This window comes from Typopeltis vanoorti, chromosome 8 (assembly GCF_054136105.1).
Source record: "Typopeltis vanoorti isolate ZY-2024b chromosome 8, IOZ_Tvanoo_1.0, whole genome shotgun sequence".
NCBI lineage: Eukaryota > Metazoa > Arthropoda > Arachnida > Uropygi > Thelyphonidae > Typopeltis > Typopeltis vanoorti.
Window position 1 is genome coordinate 63,959,031 of NC_143556.1, and position 27,382 is coordinate 63,986,412.

Below are 27,382 nucleotides of genomic sequence, written 5' to 3' on the forward strand. Positions count from 1 at the left end.
GATTATATCTTGGTATCGCTGAAATAAAATTAAAGCATTAAAATGGATATATTTAAATATATTATGCAGACAATTCACTGAAGGCAATTTCTTAAAGAAACATCTGCTGATAAAAACAAACCTAACAAAATGTTGAAGTAACTTGTTAGGACAAAGCAAACATTATTTCACAAAATAAGTTTCATGGTTATATCTGATTCTGTACCTAACATTGACACTATGTGTATATTTACTCTACCAGTAAATATACACATACATTGCAAAAATTATTTCAATTGATGGTTTTTCTTTGAAGTTTAAAATAGTGTTCAGTATGCTACCGTACTGTGTAGAATGAAAAGTAATAAAATATGTATTATTATATACTATAAAATCATATTTTTCCAGAAAAGTCTGGAACATACAGTACAAAATAAATTTTTTTTTAAAAAAAAAAAAGGTGTCACATATATGGATATATAAAATAATGACTGATCTCCATTAAAAATTGTATTTGGTTCACTTATTTATATACATAAGAAACAGAATGATATTTTAAATAAAAACAAATATAATTCGTAAATAGTGATTTTCACCTTTCTTGGGCTCAGCAACCTTCTTTTTTCACAATGTTTTCTAACACTCCCTTTTCAAAATTGATGTATAGATATTGCAAATTAATTATAGCTACAAAAAAAAAAGAAAACTACAAAATATGTCTTTATAAAATATCATTATTGGCCTTAATTAGTTTAAAAAAAACTTTAATGATGTGTTATTCAAATTAAAATTTTCCATATTTTTGATAAGGATAGGCAGTCATTCCGATTCAGGTTAGAGCGGTGAAGAGGACTCAGCACTCTCCTTAAATAGGCATTCAAATTTGTACCAACATCTATGCAGAAGCCATGTTTTAGACCAAAGAATGTTGTGGTCTGCCTCTATTCTATGTTGAGTTAATCCAGTCTTATCGGATTTTTGTGGAAAATATATAATTTGATGTTCTTGTATTTTTTCTGTTGAGTGTCCAGTTGTCCAAAGTAGGAAAGATGGCAGTCACATGTAACTTGGTATACACTTGGAACAGACATAAGTAAGCGTTTATCTTTAGAAGAGGGGAAATATGTTGAAAGTTTATTAATAGGAATATAAGTCACTGCTAAATCATATTTCTCCAGAATTCTTGAAATTGGTTCTGAAATGCCAGAGATGTATGGGATTGGCACTCAACATATTGATTCCTTGTTGTTTTGGTTAGGTTTGTAGGAATCAAACAGATGTTGTGTAGTTGGAGAAGTCATTTGATTTAATATATTATTTGATAGTTGAGTTCTTCCTGTAAATGATGGGGAGTTGAAAAATTAGTCTTCTTCTTCTTCTAGATTTACAACTCTTTATGAGTTATAGCTTGCAAAACAATTTTTAGCTATTTTTTTTCTTTTCTGTGCAGTATTTTTCCATTTTGTAACTTTTACAGTTGTAAGATCTTTTTGAACATCGTCAATCCATCTTTTTCTTGGTCTGCCTTTCTTCCTTTGTCCTAATGGTTTCCATTCAAATATTTTTTTAACTCTATCTTTTTCCATTCTTTCTATATGACCCAACCATGCTATTCTTTGTGACTTTATATATCTCACTATATCTTTACCATTAGTTAGTTGTTCAAGTTCATTATTGTTGTAATTCTCCATATCCCATTTTCTTCTTTTATTGGTCCATATGAAGTCGGCTCATCGAATTAAACACTTCATGATTCCTGTCTTTTGAGAAAGATGATGTGCAGATTGTTGAAGAATGTAACATCCAGTGAAAGTGGGTTTTCTATAAACTGATGTTGTTAAATTCTTTTGAATTACCAGATGAGAAGAATGTCTAAAAATGATTATTTGTTCTCTTTCAATTTCCATAGTGAATTTGATACAAGGATGTAATGTATTTATATTAGCTGAAAACGTTGGTAAAGTATTTATATTGTGAGGCCACACCGTAAAAATATTGTCTATATATTTAACCCAAAATGAAGGTTGAGGGTTGTATAGATGAAAAAAGGATGTCTTCTAAATAAAAGTTAGTTAAAGCAGGGGGGGGGGGACTTCCCATGGCAGTTCCTTCTACTTGGTTGTAGAATTTGTTTTGACAAACAAAGTATCCAGAATGCATCACGAATTCAAACAGTTTTACTATATCTTGTGGGAATATTTCAGAAAGTAGTTGTAAAGTCTCTTTGAGAGGTACATTTGTAAATGGGGATTCTACATCAAAGCTCACCATAAGATCAGTAGGTTGTATGGAGACTTTTTTAATTTGTCTAAGAAATCTGAAGAGTTTTTTTCAAAAAAGAGTGAGACCTGCCTATATGTGATTTCAGTAAGTTTATAAATATTTGGCTATGCAATACATAGGTGAATCAATGCAGTCTACAATCAGACAGAGAGGAATGTTTTCCTTATGGATCTTTCGTAGACCATAAAATCTTGGCGTTTCTTGCAAAATAAGTTTTTAACTTTTCTATGGTGTCTGCATCTAAATTTATAACTTCGTCTAAAAGGGAGTTTAATTTCCTAAGTTGCCTGTTAGTGGGGTTATGATCCAGTTCCTGGTAAGTTGAATGATCTCATAGTAAAAGAGAAATTTTTCTTTTATAATTTGCAGAATCCATAGCTACTGTAACTTTTCCCTTGTCTGCTTTGGTGATAACAAGGCAACTAGTTGTGTCTTAGGGAATGTAAAGCTTTCTTTTCAGATGGAGATATGTTAGATGGTGGAAGCTGGGATTTAAGTAGGATGGATGCAATTTCTTAGCGGAAATTATTAGCCTCTTAACTGGAAAGGTGAAATAAGTTTCATTCAATGCTAAAAAAGGAAATCTAAATAAGGTAGGTTTTTTTAAAGAATAAGTATTTCACTGTTAGTTAACAGGCATCTGGAAATGTTAACCCAATTATCTGGAACATAGAGAGGTTTGATTTGCCTAGCAACAAGAACATTGAATTTACGATTTAGATGTCAATTTTGTTTATTAAATGAATGTTGTGGAGAGCGTTTAGCTACAAGAATTATGTAGGAAAGTTGTGGGTCTAAATTTGAGGAGATAAAAGTCCAGAGATCAGTAGCAAGACGAATGTTAATTGCAAGATCACATTTAGCTGCTCTGAATTGATTGTGGATGAGAGATAAGCTGGCGTTCCTATAGATAATATAAACACCAGGTGATTTTATAGTTTCCTTTATCTTAGCGAAGTTTGGAATAATCTGCAGGTCGTGGCACTTTTTTAAAAAAGTAATCCTAGCTCACAGCTTACTTTGTAATACGAGATAGTTTACCAAGTTTACCAGTCTCTTTGGTGAAGCTTTTCTTATGGAGGATTTGAATTCTAGCTTTAAGAGAAACTTGTTCTTTACAATATATGCACAAAAACACAAGGTAAAAGTATTATTTATTAAATATCCTGCCATACTGCTATTGCTGATTTAACATCATGTGGCTTGTTCTACACCCTCTGTCCAAAAAGAAACCGAACTTTTGATAGAAAATAAAACGCAGGCCAATTATAATTATTCAACTCATTTATTTCAATCAATATACTCTCCCTCAGCTTTGATACATTGTTTGGCACGGTCAATTAATCGTTAAATGAGTTTTTTATATCAGTTTTTGGGATACTGTTGAGGGTCGTGGTTACTGCCGCTTGAACATTTTCAATGGTGTCATGTTGCTTTCCTTTCATTGGCAAATGAAGTCGTGGGAAGAGAAAGAAGTCACAGAGTGCTAAACCAGGTGAATGCGACGAGTGATCCAACACACAAACTTGGTATTTGCTCAAAATCTGTCTCAAAATGTTCGAACGATGAGATGGTGCATTATCGTGCAAAAGTGACCAGCTGCTTGGATCACGATATTCATACCGTATGTAACAAATTCTTGCTATCAATCGCTTCAAAACTTCGAGATAAAACTAACCATTGACTGTTTTGTCAGGCAGAACGAATTATTTGTGGATAATGCCCTTGGAATCGTAGAAACAAATCAGCATTGTCTTTACTTTTGACTTCTCCAAGCAACTTTTTTTTGTTTCGGGCTCATACTCAAAACACCATGTTTTGTCACCAGTAACGATTGTTTCAAGGAAGATCTGTTTTAATGAGTTCCTTGCAGTGTTCAATTCGATATTTTTTTTGGTTGTCTGTCAACATGTGGAGAAGAAATCACGAAATCAATTTACGAAGGCCCAAACTCTCAGTCGAAATGTTGTGCATAGTTGATTTTAGAATCTCCATTTCATCTTCAATCAATCTCACGGACGATTTTGGGTTTTCTTCGATGAAATCACACACTTTTTGGATGTTAACTTCACTCAGTCCAGTTTTTGGATGGCCTGGCTTTTTGTCGTCCTCAAGCGTCTCACGGCCACTTTGAAATCGCTTAAACCATTTGTAAACTTAAATAGGGGATAAGCATTCATCACCATATGCTTTTTGAAGCATTTGATGCGTTTGGTAAAACTTTTACCAAGTTTAACACAAAAGTTAATCGCAGCTCTGTTTGAAACTCATTTTCCGACCGTTTGTCAAGACACACTGTCACTCTTGGCACTATAACTCGACTTCTAATGAAACAAATGTCATAAACAGTTGACACAACACTAATGAAGATTTCGGTTTTCGACAACAAAAAGATACAACAGGTGGTGCCACTAGTTTCTTCTATTTTCGAAAATTTCAATTTCTTTTTGGACAGAGGGTGTATTTCGAATAAATCAATTGTTTGCATTCTACCTTGTAAAAACTTTTTAAGAAACTGATGATAGTATGTTAATTTCAGACTGAAATATATGGCAGTATATTTAATAAATAATACTTTTGCCTTGTGTTTTTGTGTATATATTGTATAGAACTCTAGCACAAGTTTCTCTTAAAACTAGAACTGATGTAGACTGTTTTCAATTTGGCCTGGACACTTCGACTTGTCCTGTTATAGACAAACAGGAAAATCTTTTAATATTTTTCTTCAAGAACATAAATGATATTAATACATTAAAACAACCAACATCCTGGAATACATTTCATAATAGCAAAAAGAAAAAAAATCAACTGCCTTTTTATTCCTGTATAGGGAGTAGGCGAGGCCATTTTAGTCCTAACTTTTTTTTGGAGACTGAGTAGGCAGTTCAACCTCTGCTGGTAGCCAATCAAAGCTGGCCACCATCTCATGGTCCCCAACCCTAACACAATATTTTTAATGGCTGAAAATAGTGTGGGTTCGATGGCCGATTTTCTTGAGTTTACGAGACCGATAAACCTGCTTGCCCATGCCAGAGATTGACTAACTCAGTAACCAGTTGAAAAAAAGGCTTAGAAAATGTTCCTCTAGTCAGTGACTAGATTTGAATCCAAGTCTTTCTTCGTGCAGTCAAGCTCTATAGAGGGCAAACACCACTTCTACTGAGCTACACAAGCAAAAAGAATCAAACGACTATTTCCTCTCATTATATTAATTTCATATTTCCAATGTTTCATCATCTTTTTATTTATAGCAAGCCAACATATTATTATGAACATCATATCAAGAACTATGCAACATTTGTGCAGTATCTATCATACTTTGCTTTGAACTCATTCACAGTCATGGCACCCACAACAGACTTTGGTAACCTATTCCACTCATTCACTACTCTCCAAGCAAAAAACCTGGTACTAACACCCTTGCTAACTACACTCTTACTCAGTTTCCATGAATGGCCCTAGTTCTTGAATCACCAGACCTTTTCTGAAAAATTTCCTTTGAATTAATCTTGTAAAAACCCCTCAGTAATTTGTATGTCTCAATCATATCACCTTTTTTACACCTATCAACCAGTTTATGTAACCCACAAATCTTCAACCTGTTTTCATAAGGTTCATTCCATAGACCTGTTACCATCTTGGTCACTTGCCTCTGGATCCTCTCCACTTCCTTCTCATCACCAAGAAACCCTGTGCTAGATCTGCATGCAGTAGTCAAGATGGAGTCTTATCAAGCTCGATAAGAGGAACGATAGCTTGTTTGTCTCTTCTCATCAAAGTATTCTTCCATAACCAAATCTAATAAGCTGCTTTAGCCACTTTTTTTATGTTCCCCCTAAACTTTAACTCCCTATCTACCAATACCCCCCCCCAAGTCTCTGGCTTTGTCAATTTCCTGGAATACAGTTCCACCGATATGGTATATAGCTGGAAATCTTTTCATCCCAAAATGCATAACCTTACACTTTGTCACATTAAACTGACATCCATTCTCCTTTGCCCAGTGTGCCAATCTATCCAAATTATCCTGCAAAATTTTGTCATCATCTGTATTAACTATTGCTCTACCCAACTTTGCATCATCAGCAAATAACTGAACAGTTCTTCCTCTCAGATCCTTTCCTATTTGTTAATGTGCAAATTAAACAGTAGCTGTCCTAGAGCAGAATCCTGCAACATGCTCACTAGTCACAGGCCTTCTTTTGGACTCTACCCCTGAATAAAATACTCTGATTTCTCTCCATCAATGACCCTCCTATCCATCTCACCAACCCTATATCCATCCTCATGTGCTGCAGTTTAGTGATTAGAATTCCATTGGTATCCTGTCAAAGGCCTTTGCAAAGTCCAGCAGTATCAGTGTAAACCCATTACCTTTATCCAACTCAGCTGTCACTGTTTTAAAACATGAGCAGTTTACTGAGGCATGACTCACCCTTCACAAAACCATGCTGGCTCTCCCCATACAGTATCCCATTTTCATCTACTAATTCTTGTATTTTGCTCTTGACCAGCTTTTCCAATACTTTGACAACAACTCCTGATATGCGGATTAGTCAGTAATTTGCTACATCAGCCTTTATGCAATGGAACTATTTTCTCCTTCTTCCCCCCCCCCCCCAGGACTAACCCAGAGCTGAGACTTCGATTAAACAATATGATCAAGGACACTGACAATTCTCTCGTCACTTCACATAAAACTTGAGCTGGCATACCATCCAATCCCACAGCTATATTCACATTAAGGTTCTGTAATATGCTATGTACCTCCATTTCATTTACCTCAGTTCCCATATAAGCCTTTGTCTCTCTCATTCCTGCAATATCACCACCTAGATGATATACTCTTGCAAAGCGTTCACTTTATAATTCTACTATTTAGACTAATTCAGTTACTTCCCTACCATCAGCATTCATTAAAGTCATTCTGCGTATACATTCTTTCTTTTACTTGCAGCATATCGAAAGAACTGTTTGGGATTCTTTTTAGCCTACATTGCTAACTTCCTTTCATACTCTGCTTTTGCCTTTCTTACCACATTAGTTACCCTTCTGGCCTGTACCTTGTACTGTTCATGTGCCTGCTGGTCACCTTTCTTCTTAAATTACCTCCACAATTGTTTCTTTTTTTGCAGTTCCAGCTTAATGATGATGATGATCATCGATTTAACTCCCACATGATGTACTCTCCTGACTAGGTATGCAGTCTGCCATTACCTCTCTCTCAGACGTCCCTTTATCACTATGCACTGTCAACATCCAGCCCTTGCAGTTTTACATGCCATGGCACTGATCCAAGCAATTTAATCTCCTCTCCTGTTGCTTGTTATACTTACCAGTCCCCTGTAATTCCACACCCTGTCTTAACTGAAAATTCTACACATTTAGCCACCTCCCAGGTCAAAACTATATGATCACTCTCACCAGTTGGTGGCAACGTGGTCATATTCATTATAGACAAATTCTCAGATGCAGTTACTAGATCGAGACTCTCGAACCCCTAGTATATTCCATCACATGCTGTCTCAGGTAATTATCTCTTAAAGTAACTGCATAAATTCCATTTCCTTTCTACCATGTGTCCTCTCCTCCTTCCAATCTATGTTCCCATAGTTGAAATCCCCCATAATAATTACCTGTCCTCCACTCAGTGAGTCTATTTGCCAATGCAATTATCTCCATCATCTTTTCCATCCCCTGGTCTATAGCAGCATCCAACTGCATATTTTGTTCTGCTGGTCTCTATCTCACACCAGATAGCCTGAAATATGCAATTTTCACTGTCTTGTAGTTGACCTTCTGCTCTCTTTAGTTACAGTTCATCAGCTATCATCCTTCCCCATTCTTTTTTCTCTATCCTCCCTGAACATACTGAGCCCTTCACATTCTATCCCACTAACTATATCATCTTTCGTTGGCCATGTCTCACTAATGCCAATAATCTTTGACTAGGATGAACTAACCAATACCAAAAATTTCTCCTGCTTGTTCCGAATGCTTCTGGCATTAGTGTACATATGGTGCAAAAGTCCCTTAGGCCCACCGCTATCCTGACACTTTATACTAACTATCCCATTCTGGTTTGTTACCAGTGGTTCTAATGTAGACATAGTATGCACACGTTCTTGCACTCTGCAAACTGCCCCCGCTGATGCCTTCATATTCACTCAGCAGCCCCCCCCCCCAAAAAAAAACTAGTTTCCCTGATTCTGCACATCCACTTCATTCAGCAACACTTTTCCATTCTGCAAACACCAAATCCATTCAGATACAAACCATCCTTCTTGTATAAGTTCTTTTGCCCATCAAATCTCACTCCACACATCCACAAACTCCATACCACACCTCCATAACCAATTCATCGAGTCATTCACTATTATGCTCCTCCTTCCCAGTCTACTCTGTCATACTGTGGCAACAGACTCACTATCTTAATTCACTCACTCTTTTCTATTGCTACTTCCAGTAATTCTTTCATGTCTTCTCTCATGCCATACTTTTCTCCTTTCAAATCAATTGTTCCAACCAATATGATCATCTCTTTCACCCTAGCCTCACTAACATCATTAATCATATATACCAGAATAAATAGTCATGCCATCATCCAGTCAAATGATGCAGTATCCTTTGAGAATTAACACATAATTCTGTTGACAGTCTATTCTAATGGTGCAACTCTTGCCACTGAGCTCAATCTTTGCCACACCTTTTTAACTAGTGGCTACAATTCCTGTAAAAAAGATAAGATAAAATACTATGTCTTCACTATCTTATCTACTCAAATACACAAAACCAAAGCAAAACCATTTCTATCCCTTTTATCCAGGATATGAAAATATTGCTAAAGTGCTATATAAATATAATCTCCACACCATTTCTAAAGTGCTAAATAGATACATTCTCTACACCATTTTTCAACTGCAACAAATTGGCATCCTTCATTTTGGGATAAACTCCATCTTCTGATACATCCAGGAGTGTATGAAGTCATTTGTGCCTACAACTTCTGCTATGGACTTACTACTATGGACTGCTTCTGCTATATATTGGCTGTCATTATTATAGTTAGTCAGAAGCATGAGGTAGTGCTTTAGATAATACTCTGTTATACAGATTGGATGGAGGAAAAAATCTACACTGTTGCATAGTAGTTACAAGTTTAAGATACTATTTTTATTTTAAAGTCAGTAACAGTGGCAAGGCGCGCACACATCCCCCAAACCTCAACAAATATGGCTGCTTAATTTACTCAAATTTTTAGAGAGTCATTTGAAGACTACCTTCAACCTAAAAATGTAATTTTTCTTATTAAATTCCAGAGGAATCACAATAGTATCGTAGTTCTTTTGTTTGTTACAGTATGGAAAAATAACAAGCATTGATCAAACCAGGCAGGTTAACCTAAAGTAGTAGTACATGGACAGTATTGAAATTTTGATTAGTATGTGCTTTCACTTTGGTGGTGAAATTGTCGAAATGGCTAAAATTTATTTATAAAATTTTATTTATTTATTTTTATTTTTTTTTGGTCTTTTTCCATTTCTTATCTTTTTTTTTATCCTGTGTCTGGCAATTTTGTTTGAAAATATAACCTTCATTAAGGATTACATTCTGTTTTGAATAATGCTCAATTTTTCAATTGAGGATTCCTATTGCATCAAAATATTACTACTTTATGAGGCAGTAAATTCTCATGGAATTTGATAACTGAGGACATATGTGATGTAATACATAGCAGAGTAAGACTTCTATGTAAAATACACCAAAGAAAAGCATCAAGGATATTTGAAGGTCAGATATGTTTCTTTTCCATGCTGATGATCCAATCTTTTCTGTACAACTGTTAACCTACCCAGCCTTTGAATACTGTTTTTGCATTTGAAGTGATGCACCAAAAATCTTCCAAAAAATTCTTGTTGCTGTCCAGAAGGCATTAGTCTATCTATAATTGAAGGTTCATTACAGTCACGTTCTCGGAATGTTTAAGAAACACCCATTAGCAGCTAATTTCAAACCCACTGAACTTTTTCTTTATTCCATCTGTCCTCTAGAACAGCTTTTCTCATGTTCCCCAAGGACTACAATTGCCAGTTTTTCTTTCTGAAAAACTAGAGGATTTTCCCCACACAGCACTAATATGCTGTAGGTTCCACAGTCTCGTGTGTGGAAAAGTTTCAAGTATGTTATTTTGAGGAATTGAACTCTATCCTATTTTCAATCTCTCTTCCACTCCACTGCTTCCTTTTAAAGTTAGATGACCTGAATCATTGATTCAAAACATCTTCTGAATGGGAACTAAATATTAAAATAATAAGTATTGCATCATAATATTTTGTGTTTTGTTTCCTTATTGATTATTTTATTGCATATTTCTAAAATCCTAATGTGACTAAAGCTAAATCTGGACATTATTTTTTAGTTAGAAAAGATTTGCAGTTTCAAAAAGCATTTACCATGTAATAAACAAAAACAAAAATCAATCTATTTCTGAATTAGCCATCTTATCAACTGTTATCAGTACTGTTAGAGCTCTTATTGAAATAGAAATCTCACTAGTAGTTGAAGGCTATATTACCTTGTCATGTGTCTGAAAAAATTCCCATTATGGATTTCCTTTACTATATAGATAGTTTATGTAATATTGATTGTAATGTGAGGAAATTTATAATCTTGCATTATTGTAATATTACAAGATTGTAATGTGGCAGCTATTCTGGTGAATATCACTTCTGCTTTTCAACCAGTTAGCAGATGATTTATTTTTTTTTCAGTATGATCACTGCCACTGGAGATCTATAGTGGTTTGACAAAGCTCCTTGATTTCTAGAGTAGAATTTTCTTTATTTGATCCTTAGCCAATCCTTATATATAGATCTGGACATCCTCATGCACCAGTTTAAAATTTTATTTCATCAGTAGTGTTATGAAATGAAAATTCACCTAATCTGTAATGAGATTAGTATTCGAATACAGTGAAATTGTATGTCTGAGAATTAATGTATTAACAGTCATATAAAGTGCCAGATATATATATATAATGTAACATACATGCTGAGCATTAGCAGAATCACTACTATATAAGGACTTGGTATGTTTTGTTGAAATAGATCACTTGTTCCATTATGATAAATTTAGTTTAATCCTTTATCCCAGTGACAGCAAACAAAGTTTGTGCCTGAAAATATCTTCAGGACTGAATATAGTGTTGTACTATCTTACCTGGGTAAGTAGTACAACACCAGCCAACTTGTAGCAAAGGTGGAGCAAGATACCAACACTCCTATCCCAGTATCTCCCATAATGAAAAACACATCTCCTTGTGGATATGTATACTGTTAAGCATTAAGGGATTGGCCACTATCCAGACTAGTTTCAACCTTTATTGAGGTCTCTTCAATGAGAGCCAGGCACAGAGTTGGAGATACCAGGCAGAAGCAGTAGCAAGGTCATCTTTACCTATAGGAGTTGCCAAAAGGTTTGCCACCTTTTTTTTATAAAATTACTCTGGATTTAGAGAAAGATGTTGAAAGTTTATTTTTCACTAGGTTAGACTATGATAAATTTAGTTTAATCCTTTATCCCAGTGAGAGCAAACAAAGTATGCACCTGAAAATATCTTCAGGACTGAATATAGTGTTGTAGTAGTACAGGTAAGATAGTACAACACTATATTCAGTCCTGAAGATATTTTCAGGTGCAAAATTTGTTTGCTCTCACTGGGATAAAGGATTAAACTAAATTTATCATAGTGAAATATATTTTTCACTTTACCTAGTGAAAAATAAACTTTCAACACTTGTTCCATTGTCTTGTTCTTCGTGTACATCTTTCCCATTACTTCACAGATTGATTATTCTTAGATGATAAAGCAGTCTCTGCTTGTTGATTAATAGCCAATCCTAATAAAACTAGGTTCATTTAGCTTTTATATATATATATATATATGTCTTTGAAATATGTGACATGGTTAGGATGTTTCCACTTTTGATGCTTCATGACTGAACTCAAAATCCTCATGTTCTGTATTCACGAAGACATCAATCTATCCACATAGTCAGATATATTCATTGTTAAGCATCTGTCAATAATTCATCATGATGCAGAATCACTCTGAAATAATGCAAAACATAATATCTGAAATATTGTTTCTTTTGTAGCCAAATCAAGAACTATCGTATGATCGAAAACATCCTGGTCAGCCAAAAAGTGCCCCTTCAAGCCCTGTTCTTTCAAGGAGTAGACCATTCAGTTTAGCTTTGAGTAGCAAGGTGAGTGCTTTATTGTTATATATATATACATTTGAAACTGCAGAAACAAATACACTCAGTATATATCACTTTGTTTTTAAGTTTTCTCAAATATTTGAGATAAATTGGACAGTTATACTCATTTTCTTTCTGGATGTCTACTGATCACCTATTCAGTGCATTTTTTTTAACAATAAGCCTTGGTTTCATATATAAGTCACTTGGTTGTGTTTAAATATCTCTGCAAACATCAATTTATTAAAGCAGATAGTTTGGTATTTCTATAAAGTCTTCATCGCCCTCCTCCCATATCAACAGTGTTTGGCTGTATTTAAAACTTTTTACTCTTCCTAAGGACTCATTCATGCTCTGTCATATATATATATATGATTGACACTGTGTAGTTTACAAAATCATGTTATGAGGAACAAATATGTATTCTGAACTGAGTTTGCTATGGCCACCCTATGAAACTTTAAAATGTTATGATAATTATAAAATTCCAAAAGTAGGTATTACAATTTATGGACTGCTGATATTTGCATAAGAAAAGCAAAAAAGGATTATGAAAGAACATTAGCCATGCAGGCTAAAAGAATCCCAAACAGTTTTTTCAATATGTTGCAAGTAAAAGAAAAAATGTATATGGCAGAATGATTTTAAAGAATACCGATGGTAGGGAGGTAACCGAATCAGTTGATGTAGTTGAATTACTGAGCAAGCACTTTGCAAGAATATATCATCCAGGTAGTGACAATGCAGAAATGAATGAACCAATAGATTATATGGGAATTGTGGTGAATGAAGTGGAGATGAGTTGTCTATTGCAAAACCTCGATGTCAATACATCTGTGGGATTGGATGGTATACCAGCTCATGTCGTATGTGAAGCGGAACCTCCTTTATGCATAGTTCCACTGCATAAAGGAGGTTCCAAGACTGCTGTTGTAAATTACTGACCGATTAGCATATCAGGAATCATTGTCAAGGTCTTGGAGAAATTAGTCAAGAAAATAATACAGGATTGGATAGATGAAAATGGGATACTGCATAGCAGACAACATAGTTTTGTGAAGGGTAGATCATGCCTCAGTAACTGGCTCACGTTTTATAACACAGTGACGACTGAACTGGATAAGGGTAATGGGTTTACAGTGATTCAACTGGACCTTGCCAAGGCCTTTGACAGGATACCACATGGAACTCTAATCAGTAAACTGGAGCAGATGGGAGATAGATATAGGGTTGGTGAGATGGATAGGAGGGTGGTTGATGGAGAGATACCAAAGAGTGGTTTATTCAGGAGTTGAGTCCAAAAGATGGCTTGTGACTAGTGGTGTGCCTCTGGGTTCTGTTCTTGGACCACTACTTTTAAATTTGTTCATTAACGATATAGGAAAGGATCTGAGAGGAAGTGTCCACTTGTTTGCTGATGATACAAAGTTGGGTAAAGCAATTGCGAGTGCACAGGATGTCAAAATTTTGCAAGATGATTTGGATAGTTTGGAGGACTGGGCTAGGGAAAATGGATGTCAGTTTAATGTGGCAAAGTGTAAGGTTATGCATTTTGGGGTGAAAAGATTAGCAGCAGTATATCACATTGGTGGAACCGTACTCCAGGAGATTGATGAGGCCAGGGATTTGGGAGTGTTGGTGGATAGGGAGTTGAAGTTTAGGGGGCACATCGCAAAAGTGGCTAAATCAGCTTATCAAATCACTTGGCTTCTGAAAAATACTTTAACAAGCAGAGACAAACAAGTTATTGTTCCTCTGTATCGAGCCCTGATAAGACCCCATCTAGACTCCTGTGCCCAGATATGGGCGTCAGGGTTTCTTCTTGATGGGGAGGAGGTGGAGAGGATCCAGAGACGAGTGACCAAGATGATAGCAGGTCTGTGGAATGAACCTTATGATAACAGGTTGAAGATTTGTGGGTTACAAAAATTGGGTGATAGGTGGAAAAGAGGTGATATGATTGAGACATTCAAATTACTGAAGGGTTTCTATAAGATTAATCCAGAAGATATTTTTGAGAATAGGACTGGTGGTGGGAGAACTAGGGGCCATACATAGAAGCTGGGCAAGAATGTGGTTAGCAGAGGTGTTAGAGCTAGGTTTTTTACTTGGAGAGGTGGTGAATGAGTGGAATAAGCTGCCAGAGTCTGTTGTGGGTGCTATGACCGTGAATGAGTTCAAGGCAAGGTATGATAGATACTGTGTGAATGTCGAATAGTTGTTCTTGACATAATGTTAGGGCCTCTCTCGATGAGTCTGTCGACTCCTTGGAGTTGCCCGAAATAATAATAATAATAAAATTTAAATTATTTACAGGAAATGCATCACTGCTGTACCTTTTTAAAAAAAAAAAAAAAAGTTGAAGATACTATTAATTTGAAGACTGATAATTTGGCTCAACATTTCATTTCCCTATTTTGACAAAAAAAAAAATTGAATTAAAAGAACATAATGTAAGCAGAGATTTCTGTAATGTTATTTCATTGATGATTAGCTAGAAAGTTTTAGGTGTCAGAACCATCCAGATTATTTCTGATACATGACAGTATTTCAAAAAATAGCTGCTTCAAAAAGAAAAAAAAGTATATTTGCATGTCACATGAAATAAACCACTTTGGAGGAGAGAAATAAGATGCTTTGTGGGGTATTCAATAATTTCTTTTTTGTGTGTTTCACCCATGAATGGTTATAAACCTATATATAGTACATCAGAACAAGCTAAGAAGATTTATCATTTTTTTTTATATATTTTATTTTTATATCATCTGGAAACTCTGCTTTAGAGTTCAAGCATGGAACTTTTTCAAGTTCCTCAGGCCTCCAGTAAGCACACTGACTGATAAAATCCATCTTCCACGTAGGATAAACACAGACATCTTGACCATCCAGAAACTAGCAATGAATAACTGCTGTTATAGCTGTTATTCATAAGACCAGTACTGGATTTATTAGGAATGCATCATCATCTGCTTAAAAGAGAAAGCTGAGATTAATATCTCGGTATTGACAGTAGGTTAGCAACATTTCTTCATGTTGTAATTTATATATAGTGAACTCTCTCAGTAGCAAACTTCTAGGGAGCACAAGAATTGTTTCTCATAGGAATACGTTGCTATAATGAATTTCCTTTAATATGACATTGTGCCTGAAGGGTTGTATCAGGACTTTCAGTAGTTTGCAGTGAATGAGCAAGTTGTTATAATGGTTTTTGCTATAGTGAGAATCTACTATTGTACTATATAACAGTATAGAATGTAATCTGTACCTGACTTAACATCAACCCATCTTCCTGTACATCCTTCAATTCTAACTGGTGACTCCCAACTTAAATGTAGGCTGTATGTTCCTCTGTATAATATTCTGTTAACATCAAATAATTGTAGCATTTTGAACAACTTTTCTTTTGGCACCTTATTCCTTTTTTTTTTTTTTTCAGATCTACAAAATTTAGATGCAGATCATTATTATATTCCTATGATTCTAGACTATTTTTATTATTTTGTTTTTATTTATTTTTTTAAAAAAAGACAAGCCTTATAAACTTGAGGAGCTATATAAGCTTACCTTGAGCAAATTTTTACAAACACCCATACTCAGGGTGGGATCAAACCCATGAGCATTTGGTTGGAGAATGTTTATGCTATCTGCTCAGCCAATCAATCAGGCATTCTGTCTGAATATTTTTTGCCACTGTTCTGTCACTCGAATAATTTTTTCAAAGTAGTCTAAAAGTAATTGTCCTTGCAAGCCCTAGTTCACCTGAACCTAACTTGCTCTTCTCTAAGTTTCTTTTTTGCAATTTTTCATAACTCTTCAAGTTTTCTTGCATAAAACTTATCTTAAACACTTAGTGGGAAATTCCTCTGTACTTCTCATATCCAAGTGTATTCCCATTTGTATAGATTGGTACTATAAGCTCTACTCCAGTTATCCAGAATTCAATCTTCTGACCATGTCGTCTGCATTACAAAACTTTTATACCTCCATATTTGAGCATTTCTGGTTGAACATCATCTGTTCCAGCTATCTTTCTGTATTTCATGTTTCTAATAGTCTTTTCAACTTCCAATACTGAGATGTACTTGTGGAATCACTCTACCTAGATATTTTTGCCACTGTTTTGTCACTGCTCATTTAATAATTTTAAGTTTTTTCAGGCATCCAGAATATCTTTATATTCAGTTTTTGTAATTTTAATCATCTCTTAATCCTTTCAATGTACCCCTTTCCTCCATTTCTAAGTTTTTTTTTGTTCAGTAACCTCCAGAATATTTGCTGTCTTCATGATATTCATCTTCTATATTCTCACCAAATTGTGCATTGATTTTGCAATTTTTCCACATAACTTAGCCTTTCTTAAATGTTCTCTGCATTCTTTCAGGGCACTTAGAACTTTCAGTATGATTTCTTTTTTCCAGAACTGCCTCTTAAATTTGTGTCCACTATGAAGTTCTGCTTTTTTCTGTCTTTGCAAACAGGTCTACACATATACTCATTGACTCAATCAGTCAGTGTTATCTTCAGATTTTTCCATTAGGTTTCTAAGATTTGGTTTCTCATTTTCAACCTTTTTCATCTCCCCCACCAATAATATTTATATATTTGAGGCTACAGTTCACACCTGATGTAATTTGATGAACCCAGTTTTGACATTTAAAAAAAAAAAAAAAATGTATACATATTTTTCTTTTCAATATGATACTTTTATCCTGCACAAAACTAAATGGTGACTACTTCCTATTTCAAATCTTCTGAATACACTTCCTGAATCATTCTGATGATATCGCATCAACAGTGATATAATCAGTAAGACTTCTTATTTGTTATGTTTTCTGTTCCATATGAATTTATTCACATATGCATGTTGAAACTTGGTTATTAATGGGTATTCCTTGTTCTGAACAGAAATCAAATAGGTACTTAACATTGTTATTTGTTTTGCTCTTAAAAAAGTCATCTGTTCATGTTGTACCATCATGTTTTTGTTTAAGCCAATACAGAATATAGTCAGCTAAGTGTCCCATATTTCATTATCCAGGCAGATATTTAATAACTGAGTGCACCAAAGGAGGATTGGGCATTGGATCAGAAGTTCTGATCAGTTCTTTTACATTTCTTACCATCCATGTGCAGGCCTCCTCCCAGTTACCTATCTTTTAACTCTTGAGTAACTACAAATAAAACATAAAAACTTGAGAAATGAGAATTGTTATCTAGTATGGGAGATGGTGGGGAGGCTTTTATGGCATACTTTTAGGAAGTTATATATATGCAAGTTTAAGCAGAAATAAAGACAAACACAGTGTATGATATTTACACAAATCTGTGTGCTTGTTCATCTGTGCAATGTAAATTAGTAAATTTACACACTGAATTTTGTGCACCAAATTTCCTCGTTTTAATTCTTTGAACAAAAATTTTGATTTCTCTTCCTGCGACAATTTACTTAAAAACCTTTTACTATTGATGCCTTTGTATTTTAGATGTCTTTCAATGCGAACTTATTAGCTTAGTCTTGTATATCTGCAGGAAACTACTCAAGAAATGATGAACCATTTTGATTAAAGTTAATATTTAAAACATTAAGAAAAAAATTGTCAAGTATGTGTAATTTTCATAACTTTATATACAGTCATAACTCTCTTTCACTTTACATGATTGGTGCAAATAACTAACATTGTGCTATTGATATGTAGTGGGGTGGGGTTAACACTGACTGCTAGTAATTTTAATTCCCTCCCAAGGATATTAATCATGTCCCTGAACATAATCTTATACCTTTCTCAGATTAATCTCATTTCTTGATAAACTAATTGTAAAGTTCAATAGAATTTTTTTTTGCAAATTTGATGATTCACCATTAGCCTCTTCTATCTTAATCAACAATTCTTTCACACAGTATACCTGGTCTTGTAAAGCTCTGATAATAGGCTTTTCCAGCCAAGCCAATCCTACTTTCTTGCCTCTTTCTGTGAATAGAGTTCTGGTGACCCTGGCAAGTATTGTCAGGAAAGAGATGCCTTTTTTGGCGGCTATTCTGGTCACCTGTTTATAACAACAGGCCATTCTGTAAGAATGTAGAGGTGGCTTGACTGGGGAAAGGTTATTGTCCGAGCTTGTCTTCTACTACCTAGGGATCTAGTTGGAGGAAAATAACTGAAATAATTGTTGCTGGAATGAAATCCTTCTTTCCTTATTCCATTCAGAAATCCCCAGACTTCTGTTTAAACCTTCAAAAATGTCTTCAACAAGTGTTGCAAGTCAGTACACAAAAAATAAAATAATTCAACATATCATGCATGGCTTGAAACCAAAACTCTAACTTCACATTTGGCCTGCACTGCAGCACATTACAGCTGCAAAAACAAATAAGTAAATCAGCAAATCAGACATTTGAGCATGCTAAATACAAAAAACTTTCTTCCTGTTCAAATGGCAGTTAAGCCCATCCAGATGATGCTCATTTACCTAAAGAAAAGGCTGACCTACTGGCATCATTCTTCTCTGACCCCTGCATTGATGACCAAGTACCCCACTTTACCAAAAAAAAAAAAAAAAAAAAAAAAATTCACTGTAAAACTTGTGTTCCAGAGTTAGCACCCTTTCTGTATTATCTTTCATACTATGAATATAATCCATGTTGTACTGAAATATTTTTTGTTAATACTTTTATTATCTTACATTAGTCCAGTTGTGATTTAAAGTGAATTTAAAATAAATATTTTTTCCCCTGTTCTTTCCCCAAGTATTTGGTTTGGTGCTTCACTGTGGCATACACTTAAAATTTAAGTTTTCAGTATTCAACTGAATTAGACTAAAATGTGTTTTGTCAGCATTTTATTTTCAAAGAGTATATGAGAGAGACCATAAAAATAAATAAATAAATAAAACTATGCAAGGTAATGATCCCTTTACTCATCTGCACTTACAATTATACCTTAAAGTTAATGGGTCTATGTTGTGTGCATATTCAAATTTGCCTATAAAGACAAAAGGTTAACATATTCAATAAATGAATCCAAAATTGTTAGTAGATTGACTTCCCTGGTGAGTAAACTTCAAAACACACACTTGAGTGCAATTCCTGAGCAATCTGAACTTAAATTTTTTTGAGAAAAATAGAAAGCAGCAGCAATTATTGCACAAAATGATAATACATACCTGTTCCATAAGCAGTGCCTTATACTACAAATATATTCAATCTCTTTTTAAACAGGAATCAAACTCATAAAATATTACTTTCACAAGATTTAACTATTTATGATACTCGAAGAACAATTATTTTGGAACATTTCCTGTTATTTTACTTGAGAATTGTGAAGTCCATAAACTATATGGTTGTCCTTTCTCATTTCAATCACAAAAGCTTAGAAACTCTCCACTACTGAAGGCAAATTAACTTATCCATAGGAAGTTTGAGTAATAACAAAATATGCAAAATCAATATTCTTTCCTGGGATTTAATTTTCTTTTTTAAGGTAATCTTTTACAACTCTTCTTTTCTTTTTTTCTTTCCTCCCTCTCCCCCCAGACATATATTCTTTTTTCTCATGTTCATCAACTGCTCTACTCATATCACAGTATGTCATGCTATGTGTTTTTGATCACTGGAAATGCATTACTGATATCCTGACCAGGTATTGCAAGTAAAGAGCACTTCAATTAGGACAATGCTTACGTTTGACTTGATGCCTAATTTATATAATTGGCACAAAATTGTCTTCGGGTATTTTAGTTCCATTGACATTTACTTTTTTGCCTTAGATGTACATAAAAAATATTCCAACTTATTTGTTACTATTAGCAATATTTGCTTCAGTTCAGCTATTGCTATGTACTGTATTTGCATACAAATCTACCTAATATTATTATTATTATTCTTATTCAGGCCTCAGTGGAGTCAAGAGACTCATCATAGATATTATCTTTTCCATTTCTTTGTATTTCATATTGGCAGCATAACTTGTCATATGGCATTTATCCTACATAATCAGACCTGCCCAAACTCTAATTCTTCAGAATTAACTGCCTACATTTTTTCTTTGTTTCCTACTTATGCTAAGTAAAATAAAAATTGCAAACTGTAACGTTAATATAAATACAGTACCATATAGTTCAGTTCATGAACCACTTACAATCTAAATGTACTCTCTAAGGCTCTTTTTTACAGTAAATCAACAGAATTGAGTTTAAGAATATGAAATCAATCAAAAATTCAAAAATTGTGGAATTCAGAGTATTTGCTTTCACACATGCTGCCCAGTTTTAACGTTTCTGTTACATGTAAAGGAACATGCATTGATAAAGGGAATAAATGAAATTGGTATTGCAAACTAATCTTAGTTTATTGAGTAGAACTTCTATCTCAGTGCTTTTAGATTATAAAGTAAGAATACTGGTACTGATATATACTGGAGTATACCTAATTTTTTCTTCAGTAGTTAGTATTTTTTATAATTTTATTTCATTTTTTAAAATAGAAAATATCGTATGAAAGAGAACCGTCGGTTGACAGTGGCTTGGAAGCAATTAACATTGCCACATTAGCTGCTATGAGGTAACTTCTTTTTATTATTGTCATTATCAATATATAAATAGTAGGTTTGCTCCTCTTGTGACTGTGTCTATAAATGTATAATATTTTTGCAACTTGAAAAAAAGTACAGTTTTTTCTCTCATATTTATTTATGATTTAAAATTCAGTGGTAATTTTGACCCTTGTTTTTTAAATTCTCTTTACCCAGATTTTGGATGCAAATTGGGTAATATACACACATACGTGTGTGTGTGTGTGTTGATTTAACAAATTAACAAAAAAAAAAACGTTTTTTAAGCAATTACATATATCATTTTTTAAATGAAATACACAACTCTTTTTTTTGCAGTTGAGTGCTGAAGATGGTCACTATTCTCACCTTTCTATAAGTTAGCATCTATTTTGATATCATTGTGCAAGTTTTGGCTTTGGTACTTAATAACTGAAAATGGGCTGGAAATTCAGATATGGACTTTTTAGTACCAAAGTCAAAACTTGCACAATGATAGCACTGTTATTGAAAATATGTCCATCTGTAACTTTGTCTAGCTAAATAAGTTTCATGCTGTTTTCATTAATTAACTAAGAGAAATAGTAAAAGTAAGCTACTGGACCATTGGAATATGTTTTCATTAATTAACTAAGAGAAAGAGTAAAAGTAAGCTTCTGGAACATTGGAATGAGTGGTATCATAAATTTCTCTAATTAATTGCTGTGAGTGATTTATTCAGAATCACAGGGTTAAACAAACAAAAATAGAGTGTAATACAGTAGGTGTGCACTATAATGAACTATGGAAAGACCAGGCCTAAGTCTCATAGAACTAATGTTATTTTAAGCTCACTATTGCAAACAGTAAAAATACAAAACCTTTATAATGAACTGAATTTCCTCACAAACAAAATCACAATCCATATCACAGAATACTGTTGTTGGGAGTAATCCTGTGTACTATATAAAATTTATTCACATTTTGTGTTAAAACTAGAAATAAAAGGAAGAAGAAAGCTGTAAGTGTTGATTAGAAAACAAATAAATGTCAAGAAACATTTCTTGACATTTCTTTGTTTTCTAATCAACAAAGAAATGTCAAGAAACAGAACAAATGAAATGGTAGGAATCTTATGTTGATGATGTAATATCATATAAATAATAATGGGAGACAATATAAGAAAAAAAAGAGCTAGAACATCATGAAATTATCATCAAATTCCTTACATATACCCTCAGGAAGTGTACAGGATATTATGATAGTACTACATAAAAAAGTTACATAATTACTAATTTCCTATTGACATTTCTCCAAATTAACCTGTTATCTGTCAACATTCTCTGGGTCTTTTTCCTGCCATCTGGGCAAAGAACACTTGTTTTGCTAATCTTTCCTCTCCCATTCTGTTTACTACCTGAAATTAGCTGAGATTATGAAATCACTATGAAAATGAAAATTCAGAATTAACATTCAAACTTTAAAATGTTATATTAGCTTAAATTAAAGTCACTTAACTGAAATTTCATAATGAACTAAATATGTGTAGTCTGTACCATTGAAATCAAACATAACCTGAACACCTAATCAACTTCCAGCCATCTCTAGTGGCATGAACAAGTAAGCTTCCTAATTAGAGACCTAAGGTCCACCATTAGGTCTCTGTACAGTTAGAAATCTGACTTGTTCACACTAGCTGTGCTAATCCTTATCATTAGTCTGACAAATGCAGACTAGCTATTCATCACTTGGAGGGAGTAGCCACTCCCTCTTTTTAATTGGTAGTGACTAACCATAAAGTTAACTGACTGCTGAGGTTTTCAGGTTGCTTTTAATTCTAATGGTACACACTGTGCACATATGTAGTTCATTATTATGAACTAAATATGGTTCATTTGTATTGCTTGTTGCTATATGCCTAGGGATGTAGTACTAAGAAAGATGTGAGTGCCATGCATCAGCAAATTGTCACAAGTGCAGACTGAGCAATTATACAGGGACTTCGACTATGGGGACATGATGAGATGGAAATTGAATTTATACAGTTTATAATGGATGATTATCTGAAACAGCATGTCACAGTGGGGACCAGTGGTTTGAAAGTACTTAATCTGGTATTAGAATCAGAAGATGTATCCATAACCAAGGTATTCACTCTGTCTACAAATGGGAAAAAGTGATAATGTAGTCTTGTTCTGAGAGGTTGCTAACAATATGGAATTCTCAGTCAAGAAACAATTTGTGACCACAAAGCTGATGATTATGACAAACTTAGAAAGCAACATAGTGCAGTGGTTGTTTGTAAGAGACAAGTAGGGGTTAAATGGATGAATAGAGATATAAAGCAGGAGCTGAAAAAAAGTAAAAGAAGACATTGTGGAGAAAATATAAAGAAAAAAAATGATCAGCATGACTTGTATGGTAAGAAAGGCTAAATTAGATTATAAGTGAAAACTTATAATCTAAGTAGGCCAGAGTAAATCCAAAATAGTTTTTTGTAGTAAGAATGATTAGGGAAGGATAAAGGTAGGTCCTGCCTACTGCTGGAATTTGCAAAGTCATTTGACAGAATACCACATGGAAAACTATTACATAAGTTAGAGCAAATTGGAATGGATATGAAGTTGATGGTATGAATAGGGGGATGGCCAACATAGACACTAGAGAATAGTATATGGTGGAGTGGAATCTAAAAGAATGAGAGTGACTAGTGGAGTGACTCACAGTTCTCTACTAAGGCCACTATTTAATTTGTTTTATCAGTGATATAGGGAATCAGTTTTATCCCCTTTAAATCAGTTTTATTCCTGATTTAAAGGGGATATTCAATTCTTTGCTGATGATGCACAACTGGGGAGAGCAGTAGTTGATAAAGGTGATATCGATATCCTGCAGTTTGATTTAAAAATTAGCATTGTGAGCAAAGGATAACGGTTGTTAATTTAATGTAGCAAAATGCCAGTTTGCACACTTTCAGTTAAAAAGCTTACGTACTGTGTATCACATTGGTAGTAGTACCGAATTGCTGGAAATTGATGAGACTAGGGATTTGGGTGTGATGATGGACAGAGAGTTGAAGTTCAGGGGGCATATTGCAAAAGTTGGCAAAATAGCTGCTAGTATTACTTGGATGTTGATCACATTGACAAGCAGTAATAGGAAAGTTATGTTATTATCCCAATTTATAAGGCTGTGATTCAGCCATATCTTGACTACCGTGCGAGATTTGATCACCTAGGTTTCTTGGGGGTGGGATTAGAAGGTTGTAGAGATGATCCAGAGACAAGGAACCAAGTTGATGACAGGTCCACACAATGCTCCCTGTGAGGGTAGATTGAAGGTGTGTAGTTGCAAAATTTAGTTTGTAGACAGAAAGGAGGGGACATAATAGCAACATATATAAGTTACTAAAGTGGTTCTGTAGAGATTTTCCAGAGAGGTTCTGTAGAGTAGTTCTCCAAGCAAAAGAGATTTTTTGCTTGGAGAGTAGTGAATTACTGGAATGGATTGCCAGAAGTAGTTGTAAGTCCCCTCAGCGAATGAGTTTGAGATGTGAAAGGTGTCAAATGTATAAAGGTTAGTGTGGATCTCCTGCAATGTCTTCTCACTCCATGGAGTTACCCATATAATAAATAACATTAACTAACTCTTACTGTTATTGAGTTATTGAATTATTAACCTGTATTTCACTTTAATCACTAAAGAAGGTATATTCATAGTCAAAAGATATGAAATAGTGTATATGCATGGGCACAACAGCAAGAAGGCAAACAGACTTGGTTTAATATGTCCTGACCTTACAGTCCTAACTGCCACACTCTCTGGGCATGGTGAGAGGATCTTGATCAGCTTACATTCTTATGATGGCAATTTCTCAGATTTTGGACAGTGTAGGCAATCATTTTTATTCAGGTTAGAGGAATGCTTTTGAGCTGTTGCAGATTTCAGTGTCTCTTGGATTTTTATTTATATCTAACATTTATTCACAGACCTTCGATACAGATCGTTGGATCCAGCAGGGAAAAACCTCTTTATACAAATGTAAATATAAACCTGAGGAGAAGACTATTTTTGGACAATGTGTTTGTTATGCTGCTGTTGTGCCTGCATGTACTATTTTATATCTTTGTGCCCATACATGGATGACCAAGGCAAAATATGTTAATAGTTTAAGGATAGAGTGTACCATGGAATTGGAAAAAAATTATTAATCAAATAACAGTCATATTATTTATTGTTTTTGTTAGGGAGCAATGTCAGTAATAACTTTCTTGGAAAAAATGTTTAAAAAATTAACATTAATTTTTTGTGTCACTTTTTTTATAAAACAAATAATTTTTTTTTCAGTTCAAATTTGCTACAGATATTCTATCATATCTATTAAACAATATAAACTAAAATTATTGAGCAAATATCAGTTCCTTTAAAGCTATGAAATTTAATTTGTCCATATAATGATTATTACACAAATTTTGCATGTTTGAAAAATAAACTTAAAAAATAAAAATGAAAATACATATCAATGATTATAATTTTAGTTCAATAGATTCTGGATATTAAGCTGTGTTAGAAAAAAATAATAATATTCTAGGACTAATAGTTTTTAAGATATCTTGCCAAAACCAACTGCAATGTGTTAAAATTTAAAAACCAGAGAAAAGTCAATTTAAAGTTTATAACTATACTTTATTATTATTCTATGAATATTTAAAAACCACCAGCAATATATGTGTTATTAACAGATTTTGCTTTCTTTTTAATTTTTCTTCTTCTGAGGCAGCTTTTTTTGCTCTTAAGCATCTCTGTTTATCAAATATCTGAAATGTTTGTAAACATTGTTCACCTATTTTCAGTCCCAATCTCTCAAATACTGGTAATCTTCCTAGATCACCACCATTAAAAGTTATCAGTGCATCATATATTGCTATTTCTTCTCTTCTTTTAGGCATGTGTATATATATATATATATTTATTTATTTATGTTTCTAAATGTTATATTAAAACTTAATTTTTATAATAAATCTCAGACTGAAGACAAAGCTTTGAAAACATACTTAAACGCACGAGTTAGTGGCAGCCATATTCGTTCCAGTTTTGGTGTTGTAAGTTTTGCTCTGATTGGCTTATTTCAAAGCAGCTTACAATATAGCAATGGTAGCAAGAACCAATAAAATTTCTTCTCACAATTGATTTTACTTACGAAACTGATGCTATAGAGCTTTTAAATCTACATAATTTACTTTTTAAATTTTTAACTCTGACAATTACAAGCAAAGTTATAACAGTTTAAAGTTTTTGCATATTTATTGAGCATTTAAATGATAAATATGATAAATAATATGATAAGATAACTCAAAATGTAGGAAGTTTTTGAGTACGAAAATTACGGAATATATTCTTTAGTATATAAACTTTATAAAAAAATAAATCAAATAAAATTTTTTTTATTATTTTTACCTCAAAACTATGATTTTTTGTGGGTACCCTAACCTTAATAACTAACTAAAAGTTAGTTAATTACCCTTAGATATCTATTTCTTCCTTTAAACAAAAACATGAATGATAATCATTATCCATGTCACCTAATCAGATTCTTATTTAAGATTATTGTATGTATATTTTACATATTTGTGCACTGTTGTTTCAAACTTAAATATTAAAAAGATATAACAAGAAATGTTAATAAATGCCAATACCATTTCTGTAGTTTCAACTAGGTATCTCTATTTAAGATATAATAAATCATAATAAATTTAGTTTAATCCTTTATCCAAGTGTAAGCAAACAAAGTTTGCATCTGAAGTATCTTCAGGACTGAGGCAACTCATAGTAAAGGTGGACCAAGATCTCATCACTCCTGGTCTCAGTATCTCCCATAATGCAAAGCACATCTCCTTGCGGACATGTATAATGCTATGCATTATGGGAAGGGCCACTACCCAGACCGGTTTTGACCTTTATTGAGGTCTCGTCAGTGGGAGCCAGACCCAAAAGTGGTGATACTCAGGCAGAAGCAATGGAGAGGTCATTTTCTGCCTTAGTATCATCACTTCTGGGTCTGGCTCCCACTGATGAGACCTCAATAAAGGTCGAAACCGGTCTGGGTAGTGTAGTGGCCCTTCCCTTAATGCATAGCATTATACAGGTCCGCAAGGAGATTTACTTTGCATTATGGGAGATACTGAAACAAGGAGTGATGAGAGCTTGGTCCACCTTTACTACGAGTTGCCTCAGTCCTGAAGATACTTCAGATTACACTTGGATAAAGGATTAAACTGAATTTATTATAGTCTAACTAAGTGGAAAATAAACTTCCAATATAATAAATCAATG

General features: G+C 33.9%; 1 protein-coding gene across 2 annotated transcripts in view; it reads left to right on the plus strand.

Annotated features, from left to right (window-relative positions):
• LOC150104054 (DENN domain-containing protein 1B-like) overlaps positions 1 to 27,382 on the plus strand; it is a 251,038-nt gene that overhangs the window by 202,824 nt on the left and 20,832 nt on the right. For both annotated transcript variants that reach the window (XM_090396720.1, XM_090396721.1), the window contains 2 exons: positions 12,420 to 12,530; positions 21,005 to 21,081. In XM_090396720.1, the coding sequence (XP_090252846.1) occupies positions 12,420 to 12,530; positions 21,005 to 21,081 (188 nt within the window). The remainder of the gene's footprint in view (positions 1 to 12,419; positions 12,531 to 21,004; positions 21,082 to 27,382) is intronic.